Genomic DNA, 23,759 nt, shown 5'->3' with positions numbered 1-23,759 from the left:
CCAGTTTACCCGGTCAAATGCCTTCTGCCAGTCTATGAAGCAAACACACAGTTCTTCATCTATCTCCAAAGTTCGTTCCGCTATAATTCTCATCATCCCAATTGCATCCCTGGTTCCTTTTCCTCTTCTAAATCCAAACTGATCTTCTCCAAGTACATCCTCTATTTTCCTTTCAATTCTTCTTTTAAGTATCTTTGCTATTATCTTTGCTGTATGTGCAATAAGGCTTATTGTGCGATGGTCACTGCATTTTGTAGCTTTTGTCTTTTTCTTTAAGGCAATCATTGTCACTTCTGTAAAGTCCTTGGGCCAATCCCCAGTTTCATATATGGTGTTCATTAGTTTTGTCATTGTTTTCAAACCACCTTATCACAGTAACTTAAGCACATCCCCAGGTACATCATCATCCCCTGTAGCCTTTCCATTCCTCATGTCCCTGATAGCTTTTACACCTCATTTGGGGGTAAGAAAATATATCTCCGGTTTTCAAGGTTCCCAGGCAGTGTCCTCTTGCCCTTCTGGTATAAATAAGCATATTATAGGAATTAATTTTAATATGAGGTTGAAAGGGCTGCATTATAGTGAGATTTTGACTGGCGTTGGGAGGGCTATATTAGAGTGAAATTTTGGCGTTACCAAAGGGAGGGTTGCAAGTGAAGCACCCAGTACAACGTAATGAAATCGGGTACCAAGTCGGCAGTTGCTTCAGGATCGAGCAAAACCACGGAAAACCTTGATCGAATTGGCTCTAAGCTCTCAAAGTCAAAGTCAAAGTCAAAATCACATTGCGAGTGACAGCCGGCCAGTCAGTCGGTAAGTCTTGGTGTCGAGCACCCTCCTGGGGCTCATGATCAGATATTTATTAGTGTTTAACAGTTACGGTGTTATTTTTTGTGGGCGCCCTCTCTGACGAGGGAACGGGTCTGTCTTTTGTATATGCTGCTGGTCCTTGCCAGCGCAGTCTTTCTCGGGTCCGAGTCCCTTAGTACTCGTGACCATATTTTACTGTCTCAAATTTGAGACTTCCCTTTTCGTCGCCTCCTACGACTCGCAGGGTCACGGTGGAGGTATCCGACTCCGCCGCCACACGGGTGTCTAAGCTCTAACCTTGTCCTTTGCTTATAACATCGCGGCACGGATCACGTAGAAAACACAGTTCTATTGCGTGCGTGTATGTTGCGAGCGTTTCCTAGCAACGGCCGCTATTTACATTGTCACCACTTAGCAGTGGGTCTATACGCCACAGTTTACTTCCATGACCAACACAATAAGACTTCTCGTCGGTGAATCATTGAGTCAAACTTTAAAATATTTGCAGAATAAAATTAAGAGCGAAAATAATAGTACTCCTTTTGACTTATTTTGGACTTCACCCATCGTCTGGTATGTAAAAGACATACCAGACGATGGGTGAAGTCCAAAATAAGCCAAAAGAAGTACAGTATACACCATCGTCAGAATCTTTTCAAGTCTATCCGAAAATAATTGTGTTGTCATATTTTGTGAAGTGCATAAGAAAGGTTATCTCGCAATTTATCTAAAAATGGAAATTTTAAATTTAAATTATATAGCTCAGATTCGAAAACAATGCATTACTATGGTTCAGTTTTCATGCGATGCAGACTATACCTATTTCCTTCATTACGCTGATCAAAATATCCGACCCTAGCGCCATCGAAATCTTCTGAAAGTTCTGTCAGGTTGCGTAACAAAGTTATTTACCACAGACGTGAAGGATTAACCTACTGTACTTCGCCCAAAACATATCGTAATGTATGCCAGACTTTGGGCAGGCAACATTAACTTAGAAGACCCCTGTTTGTTCAACGAAATCTATGGTGTGGCGATTTTTGTTGTTTTCATTGTAAACATGACATATCGATCTTCATAAATATATGTTAATGTTATAGAGGCAGACATATTGTAAACCAAAGATATTGATGTCTCCATGTCAGCTCTGACAGTGTACTGCTATTTCGTGTTGTGATCAACAGATGGGAGCCATGTGCATTTATATTTCTTTCACCAAAGAATATATTTTATTTATGGTATACGTCAAAGATGATTTAAAACTATTAACACTGTGACAAAAGTGATTTCTTACCTCCTAAATATAGCTACATTGGCAGTCAAGGTGCGCAATGTAAAGAAATCTTAAAGGGGTTTTAAATCACACGAACTGGACGTAAGTCACTGAATTATACTTCCAACTTGGTTATAATTCCCGTTTGTCAGAGGAGAGAGAGACATTTGTGTAACTCTTGACTGTGATAAAGCGTTGAATCGCGCCACGACGGAGCAGGAGGAGTATCATGGCGCTCTCTGGAATTATGGGAAATTTCACGGACTGCAGAATATTAACGTTATCAGTTTTGTAGACTTTGCTATTAGTTTCAGCATGCTACTTTCATCCAAGAGAAAGACTCCAGTACTATTTATCACTTCATGACCTCAGAAACCACACTGAGGAGGTTATTGCAGCGATAACGCCGTACATTTATATACAGGGTGTTCTCATTTCGGATTTCGGCCCGGACACTCTCTATCCTGACTGGTTTTCCTACTTTCCCATGAAAATACCTGGGTAATACCTCAATTAGACTATGGTCACTTCGTTTCATAGCCGCTACGCTTTTTCACTCGACCTGCCTCTCGCTGTTGAACAGTTAAGACAATAAACAGCGTCATAAAATAAATCATTCAAAAAATCATATTCAAGAACCGACGTATCGCAAACTCCGTATATTATCTGCATTAACTCCTTGAACTAGAGTCTTTCTTGAGGAAATAATAAGTCTGTCAGTTCTTAAAGAAATCCCTCGCCTTTTATATACCCCGGATGTTCATTACCATATTCACAAGAGCCAACTAGTGAACCCTATTCTGAGCCAAGTGAAATGAATCCACATCGAAATACAATCTACCTAAAATCTGCTTTAATATTATTCTTTCCTCTATTTGTAAGCCTTTAAGGTATGTACTCCTTATCTATAAGAGTCGTTCTACAAGTTCTACCCAACTTATTCTGTTTGATTTCGTCGTCTTAATAATAAAATGTATACATGGGGACAAAATGTGGAGCTCTTTATGGTGTAATTATCTCCATATTAATGTTAGGTTTATTTTTGGTGAATTCTTGAACGACACTCTGTACTACAAGCCGGAAAGTTGCGGGTTCGAATCCCGATGAGGTCACTCGATTTTTCAATTGACCTAATCCTTCCAGCCGCACTATGGCCCTGGGGTCGACTCAGCCTCTAACAGAAATGAGTATAAGGAATTTTCTTGGGGGGGGGGGGGTTAAACGGCGGCCAGAGCCTAAGGCTGACAACCTCACCGCCATCTGTGAGGCAGTTGTATAGAAAATGTTGGAGCCTCAATGTCTTACAACCCTTTGGGCCCCCAGTGCCTGATACAGATATATCTTTACTTAACCTCACCGCCAACTGTGAGCCGATTGCCTAGAAAATGTGAGAGCCTCAACGTCTCACAACTCTGTGGGCCTCCACGGCCTGTTTATTTATTTATTTAATTACACTGCCAGTAGCTCAGAGTATATACAGTAGCTCTGAATGTTGGGATAATAAATCAATGCTTTGTCGAATGGGTACTGAGGAAAACAATGAAAACCCGAAATCTGGATAGCAAGTATAGCAGCCTGGATTCGAACAATGTTCCGCCCGAATATGAGTCTGGTACGTTACCGCTACATTAATCCGCTCGAATGCTGTGACGTCGTCTTCAAACGCCTTCTGTCTCCTTCTCTCAGAGATAAAGCTTAATTTTACACACATACAAATCAAGAGTTAAAACTATTTTCTGTTTCAGTCTTATGAATTTAGAGAGCACTCGACAAAACAGAACACGGCAGTCACTTTCCCAGAATTAAAAATAAAAAAGGTATCCCTGCAATAAGCCGTGGAAGCCTATAAGGTTGTGAGACGTCGAGGCTCCCAGATTTTCTAGATAATCGACTCACAGATGGCGGTGAGGTTAAGTAAAGCTATCCCTGTAATAAGCCGTGGAGGCCCATTGGGTTGTGAGACGTCTAGGCTCTCACATTTTCTAGGCAATCGGCTCACAGATGGCGGTGAGGTTAAGTAAAGATATATCTGTATCAGGCTGTGGAGGTCCATAGGTTTGAAACAGGTGGTATTTGCCGTTGCTATTTTTTATTTTGAAAAATGAATCCTCTGTACACAAAAAAGGCCCAGGCAATGCCCATCCGGCCCTCTTGTTCTGTCATAGCGGGCTCCCAGCGATTTTTGAACGCCTCCCTTAATTTAACTCTAAAAGACTATACTAATAATATTTTGTACATTCTTTCTTTTTTAAAATAAATTTATTAATTTTGTTTATGAATTAACAGGCGCCTTGCACAAATATTTTTACCTCTAACCTTAAGAGCTCTGTAACTCACTGCTTTGAAGTACCTTGCCACAATCTGTGAGCCGATTGTCTAGAGAAAATGTGAGAGCCTCGACGTCTCACAACTCTATGGACCTCCACGGCCTGTTACAGGGATAGCTTTACTTAACCTCACCGACATCTATGAGCCGATTGTCTAGAAAATGTGAGAACCTCGACGTCTCACAACCCTATGGGCCTCTACGGCCTGTTACAGGGATAGCTTTACTTAACCTCACCGACATCTATGAGCCGATTGTCTAGAAAATGTGAGAACCTCGACGTCTCACAACCCTATGGGCCTCTACGGCCTGTTACAGGGATAGCTTTACTTAACCTCACCGACATCTATGAGCCGATTGTCTAGAAAATGTGGGAGCCTCGACGTCTCGCAACCCAATGGGCCTTCACGGCCTGTTACAGGGATAGCTTTACTTAACCTCATCGTCATCTATGAGCCGATTGTCTAGAAAATGTGAGAGCCTCGACGTGTCACAACCCTTTGGGTCTCCACGTCCTGTTAACAGGAATAGCTTTACTTTTTTAGTTTTACTGTGCTTTAAAACTTTAACTTGCACTAGAATCAAAGCTTATTATTCGAAGTACAGACACGTTTATTTACAGATCTCAAATTTGAGGAAATGTAATTGCCTTTTCCAGACGTGAATTACACAGAACCTAATTTCGTAGCACCGAGTTGCTGGCGACACTTGCATAATGAGGAGATTCATAACTAGTCCAAAGTATGGTGAAGAAGGAGAAGGGGGAAGCCAGAGGAGGGGTAGTGTGATGGAATGTGGGAGGCTGAAACAAGGAACAGGGGATTTGCACCATGCGTAGGGAAGAGATGAGTGAGGTGTGAAGGAACAGATTTGGGGGAACGAGATTTCCCTCAAACAGTATAGACATATCGATGCAGAAATAAATCGAGGAAATTAGGATGCAAGAATTTAAGAGAAACGACAGAAAATACAACATGATTCAAAATTATTGTCGGTTTTTCCATGGCCTATAATTTTCAAACCGGAAATAACAAAATAAAACTGCTTACGGAATATGAAAATGTTACTCAGAAACTTACCTCCTGATAAAGAAACGCAGGTACCCATTTTTCATGTTTAGTTGGCCCCTGAGGCGGTCTGTACGATATTCTACTGTTGTGGGGAATTGAACTCATGCTCTCCGGTCGCCCTACCTGGAGCCTACCTGTATATATTAGACGCAACAGATCGCAGTTTAGTTGCTAGTAGGTCTGCTTCAGTGATGAAAGTCTCAAACTGAAACAAACTCCTCCTGTCCCCTACTTTTACTCTGATCAACAGCAGATTCTGTGTGGGACAGACTGAAATGGAGTTAAATTGCGAAGTGCTGTCCACAGTGCCCAGGGAACAGGGACCTCTTGTTACATTAGATTAGATTAAATTAGATTACATTAAGAAAGACTGGCGTAAAGGAACGTTTCCTCGCCGCCATTTTGTCCATAAATCTTGATTCAGAATGACAAATTGCTCAGAACGTATTGCAATGTACGTAATTGTGTCTGTCCTAAAGTCATGATACACTCTCTAGAACATCTGTGAATCTACGTCATCGTCGTTACGTCATTGTTATAAGATTATACTAGATTTTATTTTCGACCTAAAATGGCAACCAAAATCGCCATACTGCGGATCTCGTTCAACACACACAGGGACTTTTTCTTCCGTAAATTTGCCTACACAAGCTATGACGTAGTTTCAATCATCTTTTAGACAAAGTATAAAAAGGTAAAACTTCCATTGTAACAGGCCATGGTGGCCTATAAGGTTGTGAGACGTCGAGGCTCCCACATTTTCTAGACAGTCTGCTCAAAGATGGCGGTGAAGTTAAGTAAAGCTATCCCTGTAACAGGCCGTGGTGACCTATAAGTTTGTGAGACGTCGAGGCTCCCACATTTTCTAAACAGTCTGCTCACAGATGGCGGCGAGGTTGTCAGCCTTATGCGCCGGCCACCCTTTACCTCCAGGAAGATTCCTGATACTCATTTCTGTTAAGAGTCCACCCCAGGGCCCCATAGTGCGGCTGGAAAGTGTAGGAAAATAGAAAAATCCAGTGACCTCATCGGGACCCGTGACCTTCCGGCTTGTAGCGTGGTGCCCTAACGTTCCCACTTAGACAAAGCATAAGTATCAATAATTTTTTTCGACGTGACAGCGTAAGTGGAGGAGAATCATTCTTATGGAGAGAGTAGTTGCTTAGCTGGTTAAGAAATTCACCGGCTTTTATGACACTCGGAGGTTCATTACCGTGTTCACAGAACGAAACCCTCAGTCAAATATTTGAAATCAGTTTTAGTATCATCTTTTGCTCAGGCTTTCAGACCGAAATTTTGAGTTTCTCTTATCTCTCAGTAATTTATAAGTAAAGAGAACCAAATGAGTGAGCAGGGCCCTTTTTGCAGTAAATGGGGTAGTTTGGGGCAATGTGACATTTTGAAAGATTACCTATTTTTATGAATATCGGGTTCTCAACTCACGTAGACACGTAGCTGACGACAAGAAGTAATGCGATTGAAGGGTGCTGTCTACTGGAATGTGACGCCGTATATATCGGTAAAAAGCAGCGAACAGGGCGGTCGAAGAGCAAGTGATCATCAGGAAGCAGGCAGAAACTCTAAATATATATAGGCAGTACTTTTATTCCAAACGTCAATTTACTTCAACGTAGGCCTCCTATTATTTATCCCTTGCCTATAATTATCTCCTTCCCTCCTTTCTGCCGGTAGTCGGGATATCTTAGTCGGTATAGAGACTAGCTACCGGTTGGACGACGGAGGGGTCGGAGTTCTGGTCCTGGTAGGGTAAAGAAGTTTCTCTTCTCCACGTCGTCCAGACCGGCCCTTGGGCCCACCCAACTTCCTAACCAGTGTGTACCGGGGGCGAAAAGCGGCCGGGCCGTGAAGCTGACCTTCCGCCTCCAACTAGTGCCGAGGTCAAGAAAATGTGGATCTATACATCCACTCCCCCATACGCCTTCATGGCGTAGTGCTTAATTCGTCGAGCACAGGGCAACTGTACCTTACCTAAATCTTACCTCTCAGTTGTATTCGTGAAGTCTGCACTTTATTATTGAAATGCATTTGTCCCTTTTAAAGAAACTAGTAACAAGAACAGAAGTTTGGTTAGTTTTCATAGCCTACTTTCCTTATTTTGAAAAAAAGAAAATAGGCTTATGAGATCACCTTGCTGTCTGTGTCCCTCTGTGTCCCCCCTATCAAGTTTCGAATGTCTGAACCTCTGTTTCTGAAACTTAGTTTGTATATCATGGCATCTAGGCCCATCTCATAAATCCCTCCCATCAGTCTGTGTGTCTGTATATGTATCCCCAACCGTTGCTACGAAACAGCTCGGTAAAAACGTTACCGCGGCAACGAATACACACGCAAGAATAGAAGAATTATAGGGCGCATCGTTTTCTATGCTGTCCTTTGGTATCAAAGGAAAATAGTCGGTTAGTTCTTCCCAGAGTTTCTTGTTTACCGTTTCGTGTCACTGTTTTTAAAATAAATTCCAGGGGCAGCGTTCCAGCAACCCAAGAAGCATTGGGACATAGCCCTGGGTTTCCCCCTTTCGACAAGAGACATGTGTGCAGGCTCAGGTGAATTATTTCACTCTGAAGGAAGCCTTCGCGGTGTTTTCCATGTACGGCCTGCATCTCTTCGTGTTAAGGAAGTATTTGTGTGAGACCGCTGGGTCTCACACAAATACTAAATGGTGTAGTTCATATAAAGACAGTTAACTCAGTTGGTAATTTTAATAACGTGATGTAAATGAGACTTTAGCAAAGGCTTTAAAAATTCTTAATCCTATTTAAGACGGGAAGTAGTCCCGTAAACTTCACTGTACCACATATTTACACCTCACGGCAACTTATATTATCAGTGAGTTTTATAGCGATGATGTTAGACCCCATTACAAGGCATACTGTGCTGCTCCAGACTCGTATTCTGGACATGTTGGGTTCGAATCTCATCCGGGACACCGGCCCACACGATTTTCTTCAGTCTATCAGGGCAGAGGTCATCCTTACCAGTTCATTATTCTTCAGTTACCCTATTATTTGACGAAATATGGTTAGTTTCATCTACAGACAAAAACACTCCGTGGTTTTAGTCCGCAAGCGAACTATACCGACGGAGCGACCGCCGCTTGTCGGCGAAGTTAGTGCCAACGTTAGTGTATAGAGGGTGTCGCGTGGTCAGCGCAACGAATCCCCACGGCCGTTAATATCGGTTTTCTAGACCGGAGCCGCTATTTCCTTAAAATAGCTCCTTAATTATTCTCACGAGGCTGAGTGGACCCCGTTCCAGACCCACTACTTCTCAAGAAAATCTGGTAGCGCCGGGAATCGAACCCGTATCTCTGGCTCTGTATCCAGGAACTCTGACCACTAGACAACAGAGGCGGTCTCCGATACTAACAGTGTCATTAAATTAATCAACGTCCTCTACAAGACTTACAGTTGGGTTACATCCTCTTTCTGCCGTATTCATTCTGAAGACGTCAGTTGTTTTACAAACCGAAACGCTGGGAAACTTCAGTACACGACGCGGCTATGCCCCGATGTGACAAGAACAATCCCAGTGTTATTAGAAGTAGGATGTGACGCCGTGACGTTTCGGAGAAACCCGCTGCCTCCATCTTGAAACTCGATGAATAAGCCAATTAGCAACTGGGATGATGAAAACAGAGATCTCTGTCCGATTCTTTGCCAGTATGTTCCTCCTAAACGTCGGTGATCTTAAGCCGGACATGTTTCTCGTTGCAGGTGGGTGTTCATCGTTTGGACATTCGTGTTTCGGGGGCCATGGGAAGCGAGCAGACGAGGGAGTGCTGCTCCTCCCTGGGGCAGATTCCGACCAGCAGCAGCGACTGATGTTTCCAGCACGAGAAACAGGCTCAGAAGACGGCGAGGATACGATGATACAGCCGGAGGGCTACGGGGCGCTGTCCCCGGCGTCGTCAGCGTCTCTCGTCCCATCCGCGAACCGCCTCTCACCCTTCTTGAGGCAATGGGCAAGTATTGCTTCGAGGTCGTCACTTCGTGCTGCTCGCACTGAACTTGTTGCCGTGCCAGACATGCGCAATGCCGAGTGTACTCAGGTCCCAGAAAGTATCCCTATGGACTAGGCGCTCCACATTTAATCCTTTATGCCCAACCTTCCAGCACGCCTTGCCTATGTCAACCATTCCAAAGCTCTTCTCCTTATACTGAGGCCTCAGAAAAGACATCTCCGTCGTTCTTTCTATTACTATGTTCACCTCCAAACAGCAGTGGCCTATGTAAACATACACTCATGTGAGCAGAGTAGCTGGACTTATCGAAGAAACGTAGGGAGGTACTGTCCATGTTTTTACACCTGGTTGCTCTCAACAGAGTCCATTGAGATAAGGGTTGTAGGGTGTACATGGGTCATAACAGGGTATTAGTTACTGTGCGTCGTTCCCTGTCCCCTCCCCCAAATTGAGCAGCAACACCCTCCCCTCCCCAGTTCTCTTCATACTTGAACTTGCGTATAACCCAGAGCAGTCGTCTTCTGCGCATACTACAACTGCCATCTATTTTCGGAGGCAAAAGTGGCTGCTCATTTGTACCAATCAAAGAGAGTCTAACAAACCAATTTGATTTCAAGTTCCGTTGGAGGATATATTGTTCGCAGGTAGTTTCAGCTATGGCAGTATATTGTATGCACACTGGTAGGTGTGGATTTTGATGTGAAACGGGAATCGATGTTTACGCACGAAATTACTTCTCCGTATTAGACTCCATACTCCTGTAGACGCTGTATCCAGCGTATTTGTGTACATGAATTTTATGCTTCCTACGCCCATAGGTTCAGTCTAAAAGTACAGTCTATATACTGTACAGCTCGAGCCACGTGTTTCAGTGGCCCTCAGCATAACCTCAAAATACATACATACTCTCAATTACATTCAAATTTCAATTGCTCAACGTAACCTAAAATAGGTGTATTATTTTCTTTTATTGCTAGCGCGGTGGGACTAAGTCCCTTGTACTGTGGCCACTTCTGGTCTATTGTACCAGCCCCAGATGATAGGTGAGGGTGACTGTGGAGCAATTGGTGGAATGAAGATTGGCAGGGGAAACCGAAGTACTCGGAGAAAACCTGCCCCAGCGCCACTTTGTCCACCACAAATCCCACTTGACCAAACCCGGGATCGAACCCGGGCCGCCTTGGTGGGAAGCCAGCGACTAACCGCTTGAGCTATGGCTCGGCCCTAAAAATAGGTGTAAGGTAAATAGGAAAAGTTGTCGCTGTGCTTAACTAATTAAGAACTACGCCATTAAGACATATGGGGGAGTCATGTATAGCTCCACATTTTCTTGATCTCGGAACTAGTTGGAGGTGAGTGGTCAGCTTTACGCCCCGGCCGCTTTACCCCCGGGAAGGAACCCCCGGTTTCTATTGGATTGGAGGTTGGGTGGAGCCCAGAGCCAGTCTGGACGACATGGAGAAGTAAAAATTGTTTACTCTACCGGGACTCAAACTCCGACCTCTCGGTCGTCCAGCCCATAGCCAGTCGTTATACCGGCTGCGCTATCCCGGCTCATAAAAACAGGCGTATTCGTGTTATTTTTTTTCCTTTGGTCGTTTGCAACGAGGAATTTGAAACATTCACCAGTTTTCCCTGTCCTTTTCTTTATCCACACGCAACTGAAGAGCCGCTCAACTGATTATTATTAAATGTGGCATTAGCAAGTTTTACTGAAATTTGTCGATTTGTTCCAGGTTCGGTTAAAATGGGCAAAGGGTGACGATTACTTTCATCAAAGAAAAGAAAGCGGACGCAAGAGAATTCTTACTCTTTGTAGATTTTCTGCCTTGTTGAAAACGGATTTTCGGAAGTAGAGTTTAACTCCCAGGTCACGTGCCTCTATGCATATAAGCATATTACACGGGGTTCAATAATAAAATTATCTGAAGTTAAGATCTTTACAAGATTTCTGCCATGTGAAAACTATTATCTTCACAAAGTGACGCCATGTGACGTGGTAGAAGTATACCAAAGTTTCGGAAGCATTTACTGTCTCCATCTTCACTGTCGAATAGTACGCCAAGAAAGCAGCCAACAATTGGAGTGAACCGTTACTTGCGCCTTATTCCCTGCTTATTTAGCATAATCTTTAGCCCGAAAACGGGGGGCTGTTACGTTTCTCCGAAACGTCAACAATGATCATAAACACCTCCACGTCAAGTGTTTAACTAACTAAGTAACTATCTCCATGGAGCTGAGTGCTTCTCGAAAAGCCGCCAGTCGCTTAGCTGCTTAATTTCTTAATGTTTCATGGAACCCGAATGTTCATTACCGTGTTCACAAGAGCCCTCCACTGGTCCCTATCCTGAACCAGATCACTCCAGTCCATACCAACTCATCCTATTTCTTTAAGATCCATTTTAATATCCTCCCACCTACGTTTAGATCTTCCTAGTAGTCTCTTTCCTTCTGTATTTCCCACCAAAATGCTCTATGCAGTCCTCTTCTACCCCAGATAATAAAGAAACTGCCACAAAGATGAATAACAGATGGAGTCACTTTCGAAACGTGTCCCCAATTTCGTCACTGATTTGTTCTCCCACGTGATTTCATGTGAGATCTGGGGCACTGAGGCACGTTTCTTGTTCCTTCTGTTTGCCCCTCTTAATCATCATTCCACCATTGCCTCTACTCATGTGCCGTCGCTCCATGGGGCGTGCGATAGCCCTGAACAGGCAACACAGTATCATTTCCTCGGTCTGTAAGTTCGGAGTTCATAATACTGTATTGCAGCATCCCCTTGTACTCTGTATTCCCATTTTACATTCTCAGTTCACCGTCAGTTCGTCCTTATATTAAAATTCACACTTCGAAGGCTCTTTGTCTCTTCGACATATTTATTTAACACTACATGTTTCTGCCTAATTGGCTCTCATCAAGTGTGTAAGTTTGTAGATGAAAACTGCTGCTCTCTTGTGACGCCTCACAGAAACAGAGTACACACATTGATCCACAACAACGGGTAACAAAATGGGTCACTTTCAGATACAGCAGAAAAGAAACAAAACAAAAAAAAATACAAAACTATTCAAGTACACGCAAATAAAAATAACATTAAGAACGCGGAACACAATACACAACATAATAAAACAACATCCACGACCAGGCACATACAACAAAAGTGACATCTACCAACAGAAATGTTTTAGGATAAACAGGAAGAACATTCCACACTAGATACAAATAACACACATCCAAGCGATTAGAAATATTAATAGTAATTCGGGATATGCAAGTTACACGTTAAAGATGACACGTACAGCTTCCAACTCAAACATAGCTATTCTAGAACGGTTTCAAGCTAAAGCCTTGCGCATGGTAGTGGACGCACCTTGGTACGTACCGAACATTGTTATCCGAAGAGATCTCCAAACACCAACATTTAGAGAAGAAATTCGCCGATACAGCTCCCTATACAATACTCGGCTCAGAGCACACCCAAACAACCCAGCCGCCCGCCTTACGGAGCCACCGGCCTTCAGGCGACTGCGAAGACATCTGCCAAATGATCTGCCCACCAGATTTCTACTGTGATAGCATCCTAGTAATTCTAGTTTAAAGATCTAGATAGTAAGCACTCCCCCAAGAACCACACGAGGCCTCAAGCCTACTCATTAAAGAAGATTGCAAATGAGTTCTCCTCTTCAAGTCAAAGTACACCATAACAATTTGCTGAATGTATTAGTACAGATTGCGAACAAAATGAGACTATAAAAAAATATGGCACATGCATACGGAAACATAACAGATACAATGGACATTATAAGAGCACATAAAAAAGGAAAACATTGAAATATATTAGAAAGTACAACATATACAAAGCAGTACAAAACTTACACATGAATGACACAGACATTGATATACATAACCAAATGTTCAGAACTATTGCAGGAAATGAACACCAGGTAGCAGCACACGCACGCTACTTCCTGTATGAAAACAGAAGTACTGCAGGAAACAACAGAACAGCCACACACACGGCGAAAGAAAGAAACCAACACACAAAAACTTACACCAGAACCACATCAGAATTAACCACGGCATGGCAATCTAAGCAGAAAAAAATATGTTTTATTAACATTGCTCATAAAATGCAGAATGCAGCAGTCACAAGAGGCAGCACCGACGATGACCAGTTAGGCCGAAACATGTAGTCTATAATAAATATTCAGGAAAGGGAAAGAGCGCTCCAAGTGTGACTTTTAATAAATGGACAGAGTTGCACGGGACGGGCGGCGAAGTGAGGGTGATGAACACGCACTTGGCTGGAGACTGTGTAAGAAAGAGATTATTTCTTTCCTATGTCTAATCGCCATTCTATTCCTTTTCCTTGCAGCTGCAGTCATATCGACGTTCCACGGGCGATATTGAAGTGGAATAAAGGGGAGAGTGTCTGAAGAATACACCGTTCAACTTAGACTGTGTCAACAAGAAATATTTTCATTTGGTTACAATTTTTGTCTAATATACCCAATGAACATTTATGTAGCTAATAAAAAAGGAAAATCAGCATTGTAATATAATTATTTTGTTGAGTTCCTTATTAAAATGAACGTTTTAAAATTCATAATATTTTCAAACATATTATTCCTATAAAGATCAACTGTCCATATGTTGTTTAACTATAAACAATAGTGCAATTCATTGTCTTATTTTATGTGTATATATAAATGACTTGTTATATTTGCTCTCATTATCAGCCTCTTCGCTTATTTGTTTCTTTTCTGCGTCACCAGGAGCAGCAGTGTCTTAGCCAAGGCCACGTTAGAAGTTACGGCGCGTGCCCATTGAGTTGCGCGCGCAGTTTACCGTATGGACGTATCGTTTACTAGTTCTCCACCATGCTAATTATTCGTTCGGTGCATACCCCGTTTTACGCGTTTTGGATATACGCGGATGTTTCCAGGAGCTTATAACATGGTAGTTCTGTGCGGAAATACGGATATATTTTAATTGTTACATTAACTGCTACTTAATATTACATTTAATGTCTATTAGATATCTAATACATATGCTATTGTTACCAATAAGTCCTATAGAACATTTTCATACTCTACAGCTTTTTATAGGATAATTCATCATCTGGTGTTCAACACATTGTTTGATTAAAATATGTGTTCAATTGAACACAGTAAAGAATATTGTTGAAATATGACTAGGACATGACGTCTTGTAGCTCAGTGGTTCATCGAAGTTTCGGAAAAAGTACCGCCTTCATCTTAAGGACTCGAAGACTAAACCAAGCGAGAAAACTTGAAGATGGAGGAAGTACATTCCTCCCGAAACGTCGGTGAACTTCTACTAGACTGCATGGCGTCACGTCTTTATAGTCACAGCTGTGAGGACCTAACGTCAAACATAACTGGATATGATATATATAGATATATTTTATATACAGTACCGAATCCCTTGCGCCGTACTCTGTTGTTTTAACAAGTATCTACTCACGAATCATACACAGAGATCAGCGAGGGCACTGTTATGTTCGCAATATATATCTTTCCACGATTTGTGTGTGTGGGGGGGGGGGGGGAANTGGGCGAAACATATAGTCTTATCGTGTATAGGTGGAGTGGGGGGGGGGGGAGGAATAGGATGTCACAGATTCCTGAAAATCTCAGAGGTCAAATACTACTGCCTCAAATTGTTTAATGTTATAACTTCTACCATTAAAATTTGTAAAAGGTAAAAAGGTAAAGAAAGCTCTATCCTTGTAACAGGCCGTGGAGGCTCATAGAGTACTGAGACGTCGAATTTCGCACATTTTCTAGACACTCGGCTCACAGATGGCGGTGAGGTTAAATAAAGCTATCCCTGTAACAGGCCTTGGAGGCCCATAGAGTAGTGAGACGTCGAGGCTGCCACATTTTCTAGACAGTCGGCTCACAGATGGCGTTGAAGTTGTCAGCCTTACGAGCTGGCCGGCAGCCCTTTACCCCGGGAAGATTCCTGGTACTCATTTTTGTTAGAGGCTGAGTCGAACCCCAGAGGCATAGTGCGGCTGGAAGGATTGGGTCCATTGAAAAATGTTAGGACGTAATCGGAAATGGAACCCGCGACCTTCTGACTGTAACACAGTGCCCTGTTATAATTTGTATAGGAAGTTTCTATTTGAACTAGAGTTCCATAATTGAAGAATATTTCTTCTTGGAAGTAACGCCATGTTTTTCGTTAGGTCATTACCGACATTTTAGAGGAGCGTAGTGCTTCCATCTTCAGGGTGCATGACTAACCTGAATACGGAGAACGCGGTCCTGACGTATGGAAGGGTGTGACAAGTGGGACATAGTCCCAAAGTTATATAATGAACCAAATTCTTTTCCCGAAATATATTTTAGAATGAGGAGCGCTAGGAGGTTGAAACGAAATCTTCAAACAAAATCTTAAACACACCAAAAAAAGTTTCTTAATGTTCCTGTCATGAAGATGTGTTGACCTCGGCACCAGATGGAGGTGAATGGTCAGATTCACGCCCTGGCCTCCGGTAGCCATTGGATAGGAGGTAGGATGAGCCCCAGAGCCGGTCTCGACGCTGGAGAATTAAAAACTTTCTTTCCCCTTCCTGTGCATCGAGCCATGAACTTCCAGCCAGTCCCTATACCGACTGAGCCATCCAGTCTCCTCTTTCATCCTCATGTACGTGGGAAAGCGGTGTGACGGTCGGAAGATCGATCTAAGAATTGGAAGGATTTGCACGTTTATAATGCACGTGGATACGAAAAAGTGTTTTTTGAAAGTAGGGGTACTTCGTATGGGCCCGAAAACAAACTGGACCATTTCCGCTTGAAACGGTTCCGACAACTTTGATTAAGCATCACCGTGGAGATTTTGAAACTGTATAACGGACATAACTGAGGGCACACTACACACTGGGCTTTTCCAGCTCATTCAGGGCCCAGGTCCAGTTCCGTAATAATCTTTCACAGACCATAGGACTCCTTGGACGGGTGATCAGCCCGTCCCAAGGTCGCTACCTAAACACAAGACAACACAAACTCAGAATAAACGCACACAAACATCCATGGCTCGAGTGGATTCGAATTCACAATCCCACCGTCCGATGTAGCGAAGACATTTCATGCGAGGCTACTGTGACATGCTACACAAGTGATTATTTCTTTCTTTTCATTGGCGCTACAGCCCTCATTTGGGCCTAGGCCTATCTCCATGAAACTCTCCGTTTCACTTCGGTTTACTAGATCTTAGACATACGGTAGGACTCCTAGGGCGGGTGATCAGTTCTAACTCTACACAAACACAGAAAAACGCACACAATTATCCATGACCTGAGTGGGATTCGAACCCACGATCCCGGCTTCCGAGCGAGCGAAGAAAGTGCCTTAGACCGCTCGGCTACCGTGACTGCCGGCCCTCGCCAGCACAGTGTTTCTTGGTTTAGAGTCACACGGGACTCATGGACATATTTTACTGTCTCAGATTAGAGACTCCCCCAACCTGGAGGGCCAGATCCCTCTATTTATATCCCCCAGTAACAGGGTGGCCCAGTTATGCCCCCAGGCAGTGGATTCCCTTTTCGTCGCCCCTTTCGACTCGCAGGGCTACGGTGGAGGTATTGGAACCCGCTTCAACACGGGGACGTTTACGCAACGCGTGCATGTACCAGCTCTACCGAACAACAGTTTCTTTCCTTTGTAAGGTAATGCAGACGAAACAATCGGCTAAGAGAGTGTGTGTGCATTGTCTCTGCACCAACTCATATTGTTGACATGTTGTCCTCTTCGCCCTCCTATTACCTTTCTTCTTCATCCCTTTATTCCTCATCGCCCTTTTCGCCCTATTCTTTCTTGCTCCTTCATCTTCTTATTCCGCCTCATTTTCTCTATTGCTAGTGGGGTGGGACTAAGCCCCTTGTACTGCGGCCACTTCTGGCCTATTGTACCAGCCCCAGATGATAGGTGAGGGTGATTGTGGAGCAATTGGTGGAATGAAGATTGGCAGGGGAAACCGAAGTACTCGGAGAAAACCTGCCCAAGCGCCACCTTGTCCACCACAAATCCCACTTGACCAGACCCGGGATCGAACCCGGGTCGCCAGCGACTAACCGCTTGAGCTATGGCGCGGCCCTATTCCTTCTCATCCTCTTTGTTCTGTTTCACCTCCCCCTCCCTCATTCTTCTCCTCCCTTCCTTTTCTCCTTCTCTTGTCCTATTCCTCGTCGTCCGCTGCCAAATCGTAAACTCCTTCAAACCCTCTCGTCCTGAGTCAACTTTTTCCACTTCTCCCCTCACCGCCACATCTCCCCCTGTTTACTGACCCTCCACTCGCTTCAGGAGGGTTGCAGAGAAGAATGAATGCATGGAGCAACACTTCCGCTTCTCCCTACGCGTCACACGTTACTCAGCAGAACGTAATACAGCGCGTGGCTGCATAGGCAAATGAATGCCGTCTTCAATGCTACAGGACGCGAAATGGCCTTATGAAGTCCAGCGTGAGACCGATAAGTTTTACTTAACTTGTGATTTATTTAACGACGCTACCATCGGCTCAGACAATGTACAGCGTCGGATTGTTATATGACAGTGAATAATAAATTGGAAATATGTTAAGGTACTATCTCAGCATCTTGCCTGCGCGGAACAGGCAAAAACAAAATGGAAAACCTCAGTCAGTGTAAACTTAGTCCCGACCAAGAATCAAGCCGGGAACCTCCAGAATAAAAGCTCCTGCTTGAGACAACTTACACATATGTGATGCCATGGAGTCCGGTAGAAGTTAGGTGACATTTCGGAGGGATGTGTACGGCGTCACTGCTGCGAGAACCTCGACACGTCTGAGTGCCTTTTATTTAATAGATTATTGATCTGTTGCACAGGTCTCCAGTGTTGTGGTGATGCAGACGATTATGAGGATTAATATGAATTATAGATTGCTCTAAGTAGTACTGGAAAAGTTACTGAATATTTCAGAAATGTCTTACCCCCCCCCCCTGTACTGATTGCTTCAGGAAATATGGGGGGAAAATATGGTCGTTGTATATTATTTGTCAGATTGTTGTCTGTCTGAAACATCTTTGAGGCTAAGTCATGTCGTGAGTATGCAACCTTACGGAAGAAAATTCCCTGTGTGTTCAACGAGAAAACTGGTATGGGGCCATTTTGTTTCAGATCGAATTTTGGAAATATAACGTCGTTATTATCTATAACAAATCAAAACCTGATTCAGGAGGAAATTAAGAGGAGATTGAATTCTGCAGTGGTTGCTACCATTCAGTCCAGAACCTTTTGCCTTCTCGTCTGCTCTCTAAAACAGCAAAAATTAGAATATACGGAAATGTACTTTTGCTTGTGGTTCTGTATGGGGGTCAAACGTGGTCTCTGACATTAAGGGAGGAACATAGACTGAGGGTGTTTGAGAGCAGGGTGCTGAGGAGAATATTTGGACCGAAGAGGGATGAAGTGACGGGAGGTTGGAGAAAACTGCACAATTAGGAGCCTCGTAACTTGTACTCTACTCCAAGTGTAATTAGAATGATCAAGTCAAGAAGGATGAGATGGGTAGGTCATGTAGCACGAATGGGGGAGAAGAGGAATGCATATAGGATATTGGTGGGAAAGTCAGAAGGGATAGGGACCAATTGAGGGCTCTTGTGAATACGTACGGTAATGAACCTTCGGGCTCCATAAAATGCTAGGAAATTCTTGAGTAGATGCACAATTAGCGGCTTCTCAAGAAGGGATCAGCTCCATAAGTGAACGTGCCCATAAAATTAAATTCTCATTAATATCCCTCAGAAATAAATGACAGTTAACTATTCTTCGGCTAGATGGCAGCACTATGTTCGACATTGTTGGCTGGTAGTCATGTTGGCGATACGCTAGTGGCCGCATAAGTTATGGAACCTGCAGCATGTGGCGGCACCAGTCAAGCTCTGCAGCTGTGAGATTATCGAAGAACACCAGTAGATGGCAGAACCAGCATCCTACCGCTGGGGTGGACAATGCCTAGGCAATTTTTGTATATAGTCGTTCATGATGTTCTTGATTCTTCAAAATGAAAAAGGAGCTCTACAGTACCAACAGAGTTCAGGCATAATACTATTTCGTGTTAATTCGACGTAACTATGAAATTATATTGCTGTAAGAAGTGCCATGAAGGCGTATGGATGAGTGGATGTATAGATCCACGTTTTCGTGACCTCGGCGTTAGTGTGAGGCAAGCGGTCAGCTTCACGCCTCGACCGCTTTACCTACGGGAAAAGAGACCCCAGTATCTATTGCATACGAATTTGGGTGGACGCCAGAGCCAGTCTGGACAACGTGGAGAAAATTCTTGACCCTACCGGGACTCGAACTCCGACCCTCAGTCGTCCAACCCGCAGACAGTCCCTATACCCGGCTTCCGTCATTATAGTGCCATGAATATTAATTATCTTCTTAGTTGTAAAGTCGTGAATATTGATAGAGAGGTGACAGTGTTTCGGAGGAAATAGTAGCTTCCATCTTGAAGGCAAATGCAAACTTCAATCACGTTTGTGTGCATGTGTGCGTGGGAGGGGTAGGACTAGTTACGCGTCACCTCCGACAGCTTCTGCCTTCATCAGACACCCCAGTAAGAGAAATACAAGGGGCAACGTGAGAGAAATGGTAGAGGTCACGGTATATGATCTAGTCAATAAAACGAAGGGTTGAAATTCACCCTATTCAGAGTGCGCGACGTCACAAGCGATAAAGATGGAGCTTGTCAAGCGCTCAGAAGTCCATTACTGAACTCCCTGAGTGAAACACAAGACAAGACAGAGACACGACGTAAGTCAGCCTGAGAATTGCATTAACTTAAGCTACCTTAAATAGTCTTGCAAGAAACTACATTGCTTAAAATCTTAAAAATATTTCAGACGTTACGTCGACCTCCAAGAACGTTTCAACGAAATCTGTGAAACGGATTACGAAATAAATGCGAGACCTTCACATCCCACAAGCAGTAAATTAAACTTTCTTAATAAACCTACAAAAGTCTGGGACAGGGATGGCTAACGTAGAAATATTACTTGTATATTTTAGTGTCATGTTGGGTTTGTGAAATTTTTTATTTTATTATATAGTATGATTTAACGTAAAAAGTACACGTAAAAGATCCTCATGTCTCTAGGAGACCTATGAGCAAAATTATTAGATAAAAAGTTTCCCGCCCAAGTAGTTTCCAATGCCTCCGGTAGATGGGTAAGCATCGGGTACCGCAGCCAGCCTTGCTGGCTGAACGGGGCTGATAGTGAGCACCAGTACCGGCAGGGTATGGAGACTGGTAGAATATTAAATGGGGACGTACAATAGACTATCAGTCGCGGTGCATGGGGAAACACACCCCCTCCAATAATAATAAAATAATAATAACGTAAAAAGTAAAGCTATCCCTGTAACAGACAGTGGGGGCCCATAGGTTTGTGTGACGTCGAGGTTCCCACTTTTTCTAGACAATCGGCTCACAGATGGCGGTGAGGTTAAGTAAAGCTAGTATCCTTGTAACAGGCCTTTGAGGCTCATAGGGTTGTAAGACGTCGAGGCTACCACATTTTCTACTCAATCTGCTCACATGAGGCGGTTAAGTTGTCAGTCTTAAGCGCCGACCGTTCTTTACCTNCCCGGAATATTCCTGGTACTCATTTCTGTCAGAGGCTGAGTCGAACCCAGGGCCATAGTGCGACTGTAAGGAATAGGTAAATTAAAAAGTCTAATGACTTCACTGGGAATCGAACCCTCGACATTTCAGCTTGTAGCATTATACCTCAACCAGCTACGGTACCGCGTGCACCCAGAGGCTTCCTCCGGGCTCACATGACAAGAAACGTTTGCACAATGAGTGCACCTCTTAGTTTGTATAATCAGTGACCAATTGGTTTACGAATAGAAATCGATTTTGTAACTTACTGCAGGTCAGTCGCATGTGAGATTCTGTGTGTAACATCTTTACATTAATTTCTTTGGTTCGTAAAAATTCTCATAATCTAGGGACTGTTGTTGTTTTTTTACATAACATTGTCAGGTTCCACAGTTTTCTGATGTCGTGTATGCCCGGTGGTATCCCGGTGGATACAGTAGATGCTATAATGCATAAAGCGATCAGTGCCCGCACCTGTTTCGTCGTCATATAGAAACAGACACTTTTAAGGGCAGATCTACGCCCTATTGCGACGTAACGCTATATAATTTAGTGGACGGGTATTCGTGCTTAGCAACATAATTCTGCTTCTATCTTCACAGTAGAAGGAACTCTCGTATCCTGAAGATGGTTACAGCACGCACCTCCGAAATGTCCTAGATACCAGACAACACTGCGTTGTATTCCATAAATCCATGATGTTAACAATCCACGCTGTTAGAATCTTACATTGCAATATACTGCTTAATGCATAAAGCGATCTGGCAGATATTTTTTTCCCTTTGCGTTCCCAAGGAGGTAGATTGATTAATGGACGTGTGATGTCCCGCCTCGTTGCTTTTACGACCCCCTGTGGGGCTCTTAGACCAAGCTGTATATATATAAACCTACGTATTATGTGTATTTTTCCTGAAGATGGAAGCGATATTTATCTCCGAAATATCTGCAACACTACTCACTTCTAGACGAGTCAGTGTGACAGCTTAGAATGGGTAGCGTGCTCGTAGTTAGAATCATTGAGTAACACCCGCTCACACCTGTATTCGTATGGGACATGAACTAAGGACTCCCAATGTGCCTGGTTGAAATCCAGGCAGGACAGAGACTCCATATTGGTTTTCAGGTTCCTGCAGGGGTGGAATACTCGGAGCGGTAGAATAAGCCAACAAGCCGACCACGGAGACAATTATCAAGCAGGCTGTAGAACATAAAATATAAACAATATTTAAAAAACTGGATTCCTAGGTCAGAGAATACGAATCTAAGAATACCATCTTCTGAGATGTGACGTCGTGTAGTCTGGTAGAAGTTTTACCGACGTTTCGGAGAAATATACTAGTCCTATCTACATTGTCGCACTACTTTGCGCTTTCTTCTTGATTGTTGCTTGTTTTGTTTGTTTTTCCACCCTGAAGAACCAGCAAATATATTCCTCGAGAATCTCAGTTAAGTTTTATGAGACTACACATTCCAAAAAGTACAAAAACTGGACAGATGTATCGGTTTCTTTGTCATTTTTAGCCACTTTTCCTTACTTCGAAAAAAAAATAAATGTAGGGTTATGAGATTGGCTTGCTCTGTGGGTCTCTATGTGTATTGCCCCCCCCCCAAAATATTGAATGCCTAAACCAGTCTCTATAAAACCTACAGTCCATTCGCGGAGACGAGATAGTCCTCGAAAACAAATGCACGCGGTGTCTCCTTCGCTCTTTGAATGAAATCATGCAGCGATCACGTGATGCGTGTTTCGTTGCAGGGGCGTCCAAAGTTCACTCTTCAGTCTGAATGCAGGTTAACGTGCGTCCGAATGCAGTGAGTACACTGAGTAACTGCGCGCTTTGTCCACTCCTTGCTGTCAGCTGTGGCGACTCGGGGCTTGCTTTGTTTACGCTGACTGTCTCGTCTCCGCGAATGGACTATAGTACATATATCATGACACCTGAAGTCACCTTAATGACGTACTTCATGAACCCCCCTCATCAGTAATACCAACACTTAAGCCTCTATAATTGTCAAATACCTTGAATATATAAATTAAACGGCATGAAACTAGATATGTATATCATGACACTTGAGGTCACCTCAACGGCGTACTTCATAAACCCCTCTCATCAGGAATACCAACATTACAGGTTCGTAAATTGTCGTATTAAATACTGAAATTGTAATGAAAGGAAAGTAGGCAATTAGTTCTTCCCAGAACTTCTTGTTTCATATAAACCAATTCATATTTTTCTCCTGTAGCTGGAAAGTCACGTGCACATTGCCGCGTCCGTTGCATCTACGGCCTTCGTCAGCAGCAGGACAAGTGTCTGATATCTATATATACGTACGAGTTTTGTGTATCATTGGTGATAGTTACGAACAACATCAGAAAATGGCAACATGAAATTGCACTGTCTTTCTGTAGGTATAACAACATGGATGAAATACCTAATGAGAGGTTGGAGAAAGTTACATAAAATATTCGTATAATTAGAACAATCAAGAGTATGAGATGGGCTGGGCATATAGTGCGCATGTATGTAACAGGAATGTGTATAAGGTTTTGGTGGGAAAGCCAGAAGGAAAGAGACTACTAGAAAGGCCTAGAAATAGGCGTGTGGATAATATTAAAACGGATCTTAGATAAATAAAGAG

At 43.3% G+C, this 23,759-nt stretch overlaps 1 protein-coding gene across 2 annotated transcripts in view; it reads left to right on the top strand.

Moving 5' to 3' along the window:
• LOC111871277 (neuropeptide CCHamide-2) overlaps positions 1-14,070 on the top strand; it is a 69,684-nt gene extending 55,614 nt beyond the window's left edge. For both annotated transcript variants that reach the window (XM_023864258.2, XM_023864260.2), the window contains 2 exons: positions 9,214-9,461; positions 13,840-14,070. In XM_023864258.2, the coding sequence (XP_023720026.1) occupies positions 9,214-9,461; positions 13,840-13,884 (293 nt within the window). In that variant the 3' untranslated portion in view covers positions 13,885-14,070. The remainder of the gene's footprint in view (positions 1-9,213; positions 9,462-13,839) is intronic.
• Positions 14,071-23,759: the final 9,689 nt, after the last annotated feature.

This window comes from Cryptotermes secundus, unplaced genomic scaffold (assembly GCF_002891405.2).
Source record: "Cryptotermes secundus unplaced genomic scaffold, Csec_1.0 scaffold802, whole genome shotgun sequence".
Lineage (NCBI taxonomy): Eukaryota > Metazoa > Arthropoda > Insecta > Blattodea > Kalotermitidae > Cryptotermes > Cryptotermes secundus.
This window is presented reverse-complemented; position numbering and strand designations above follow the sequence as displayed.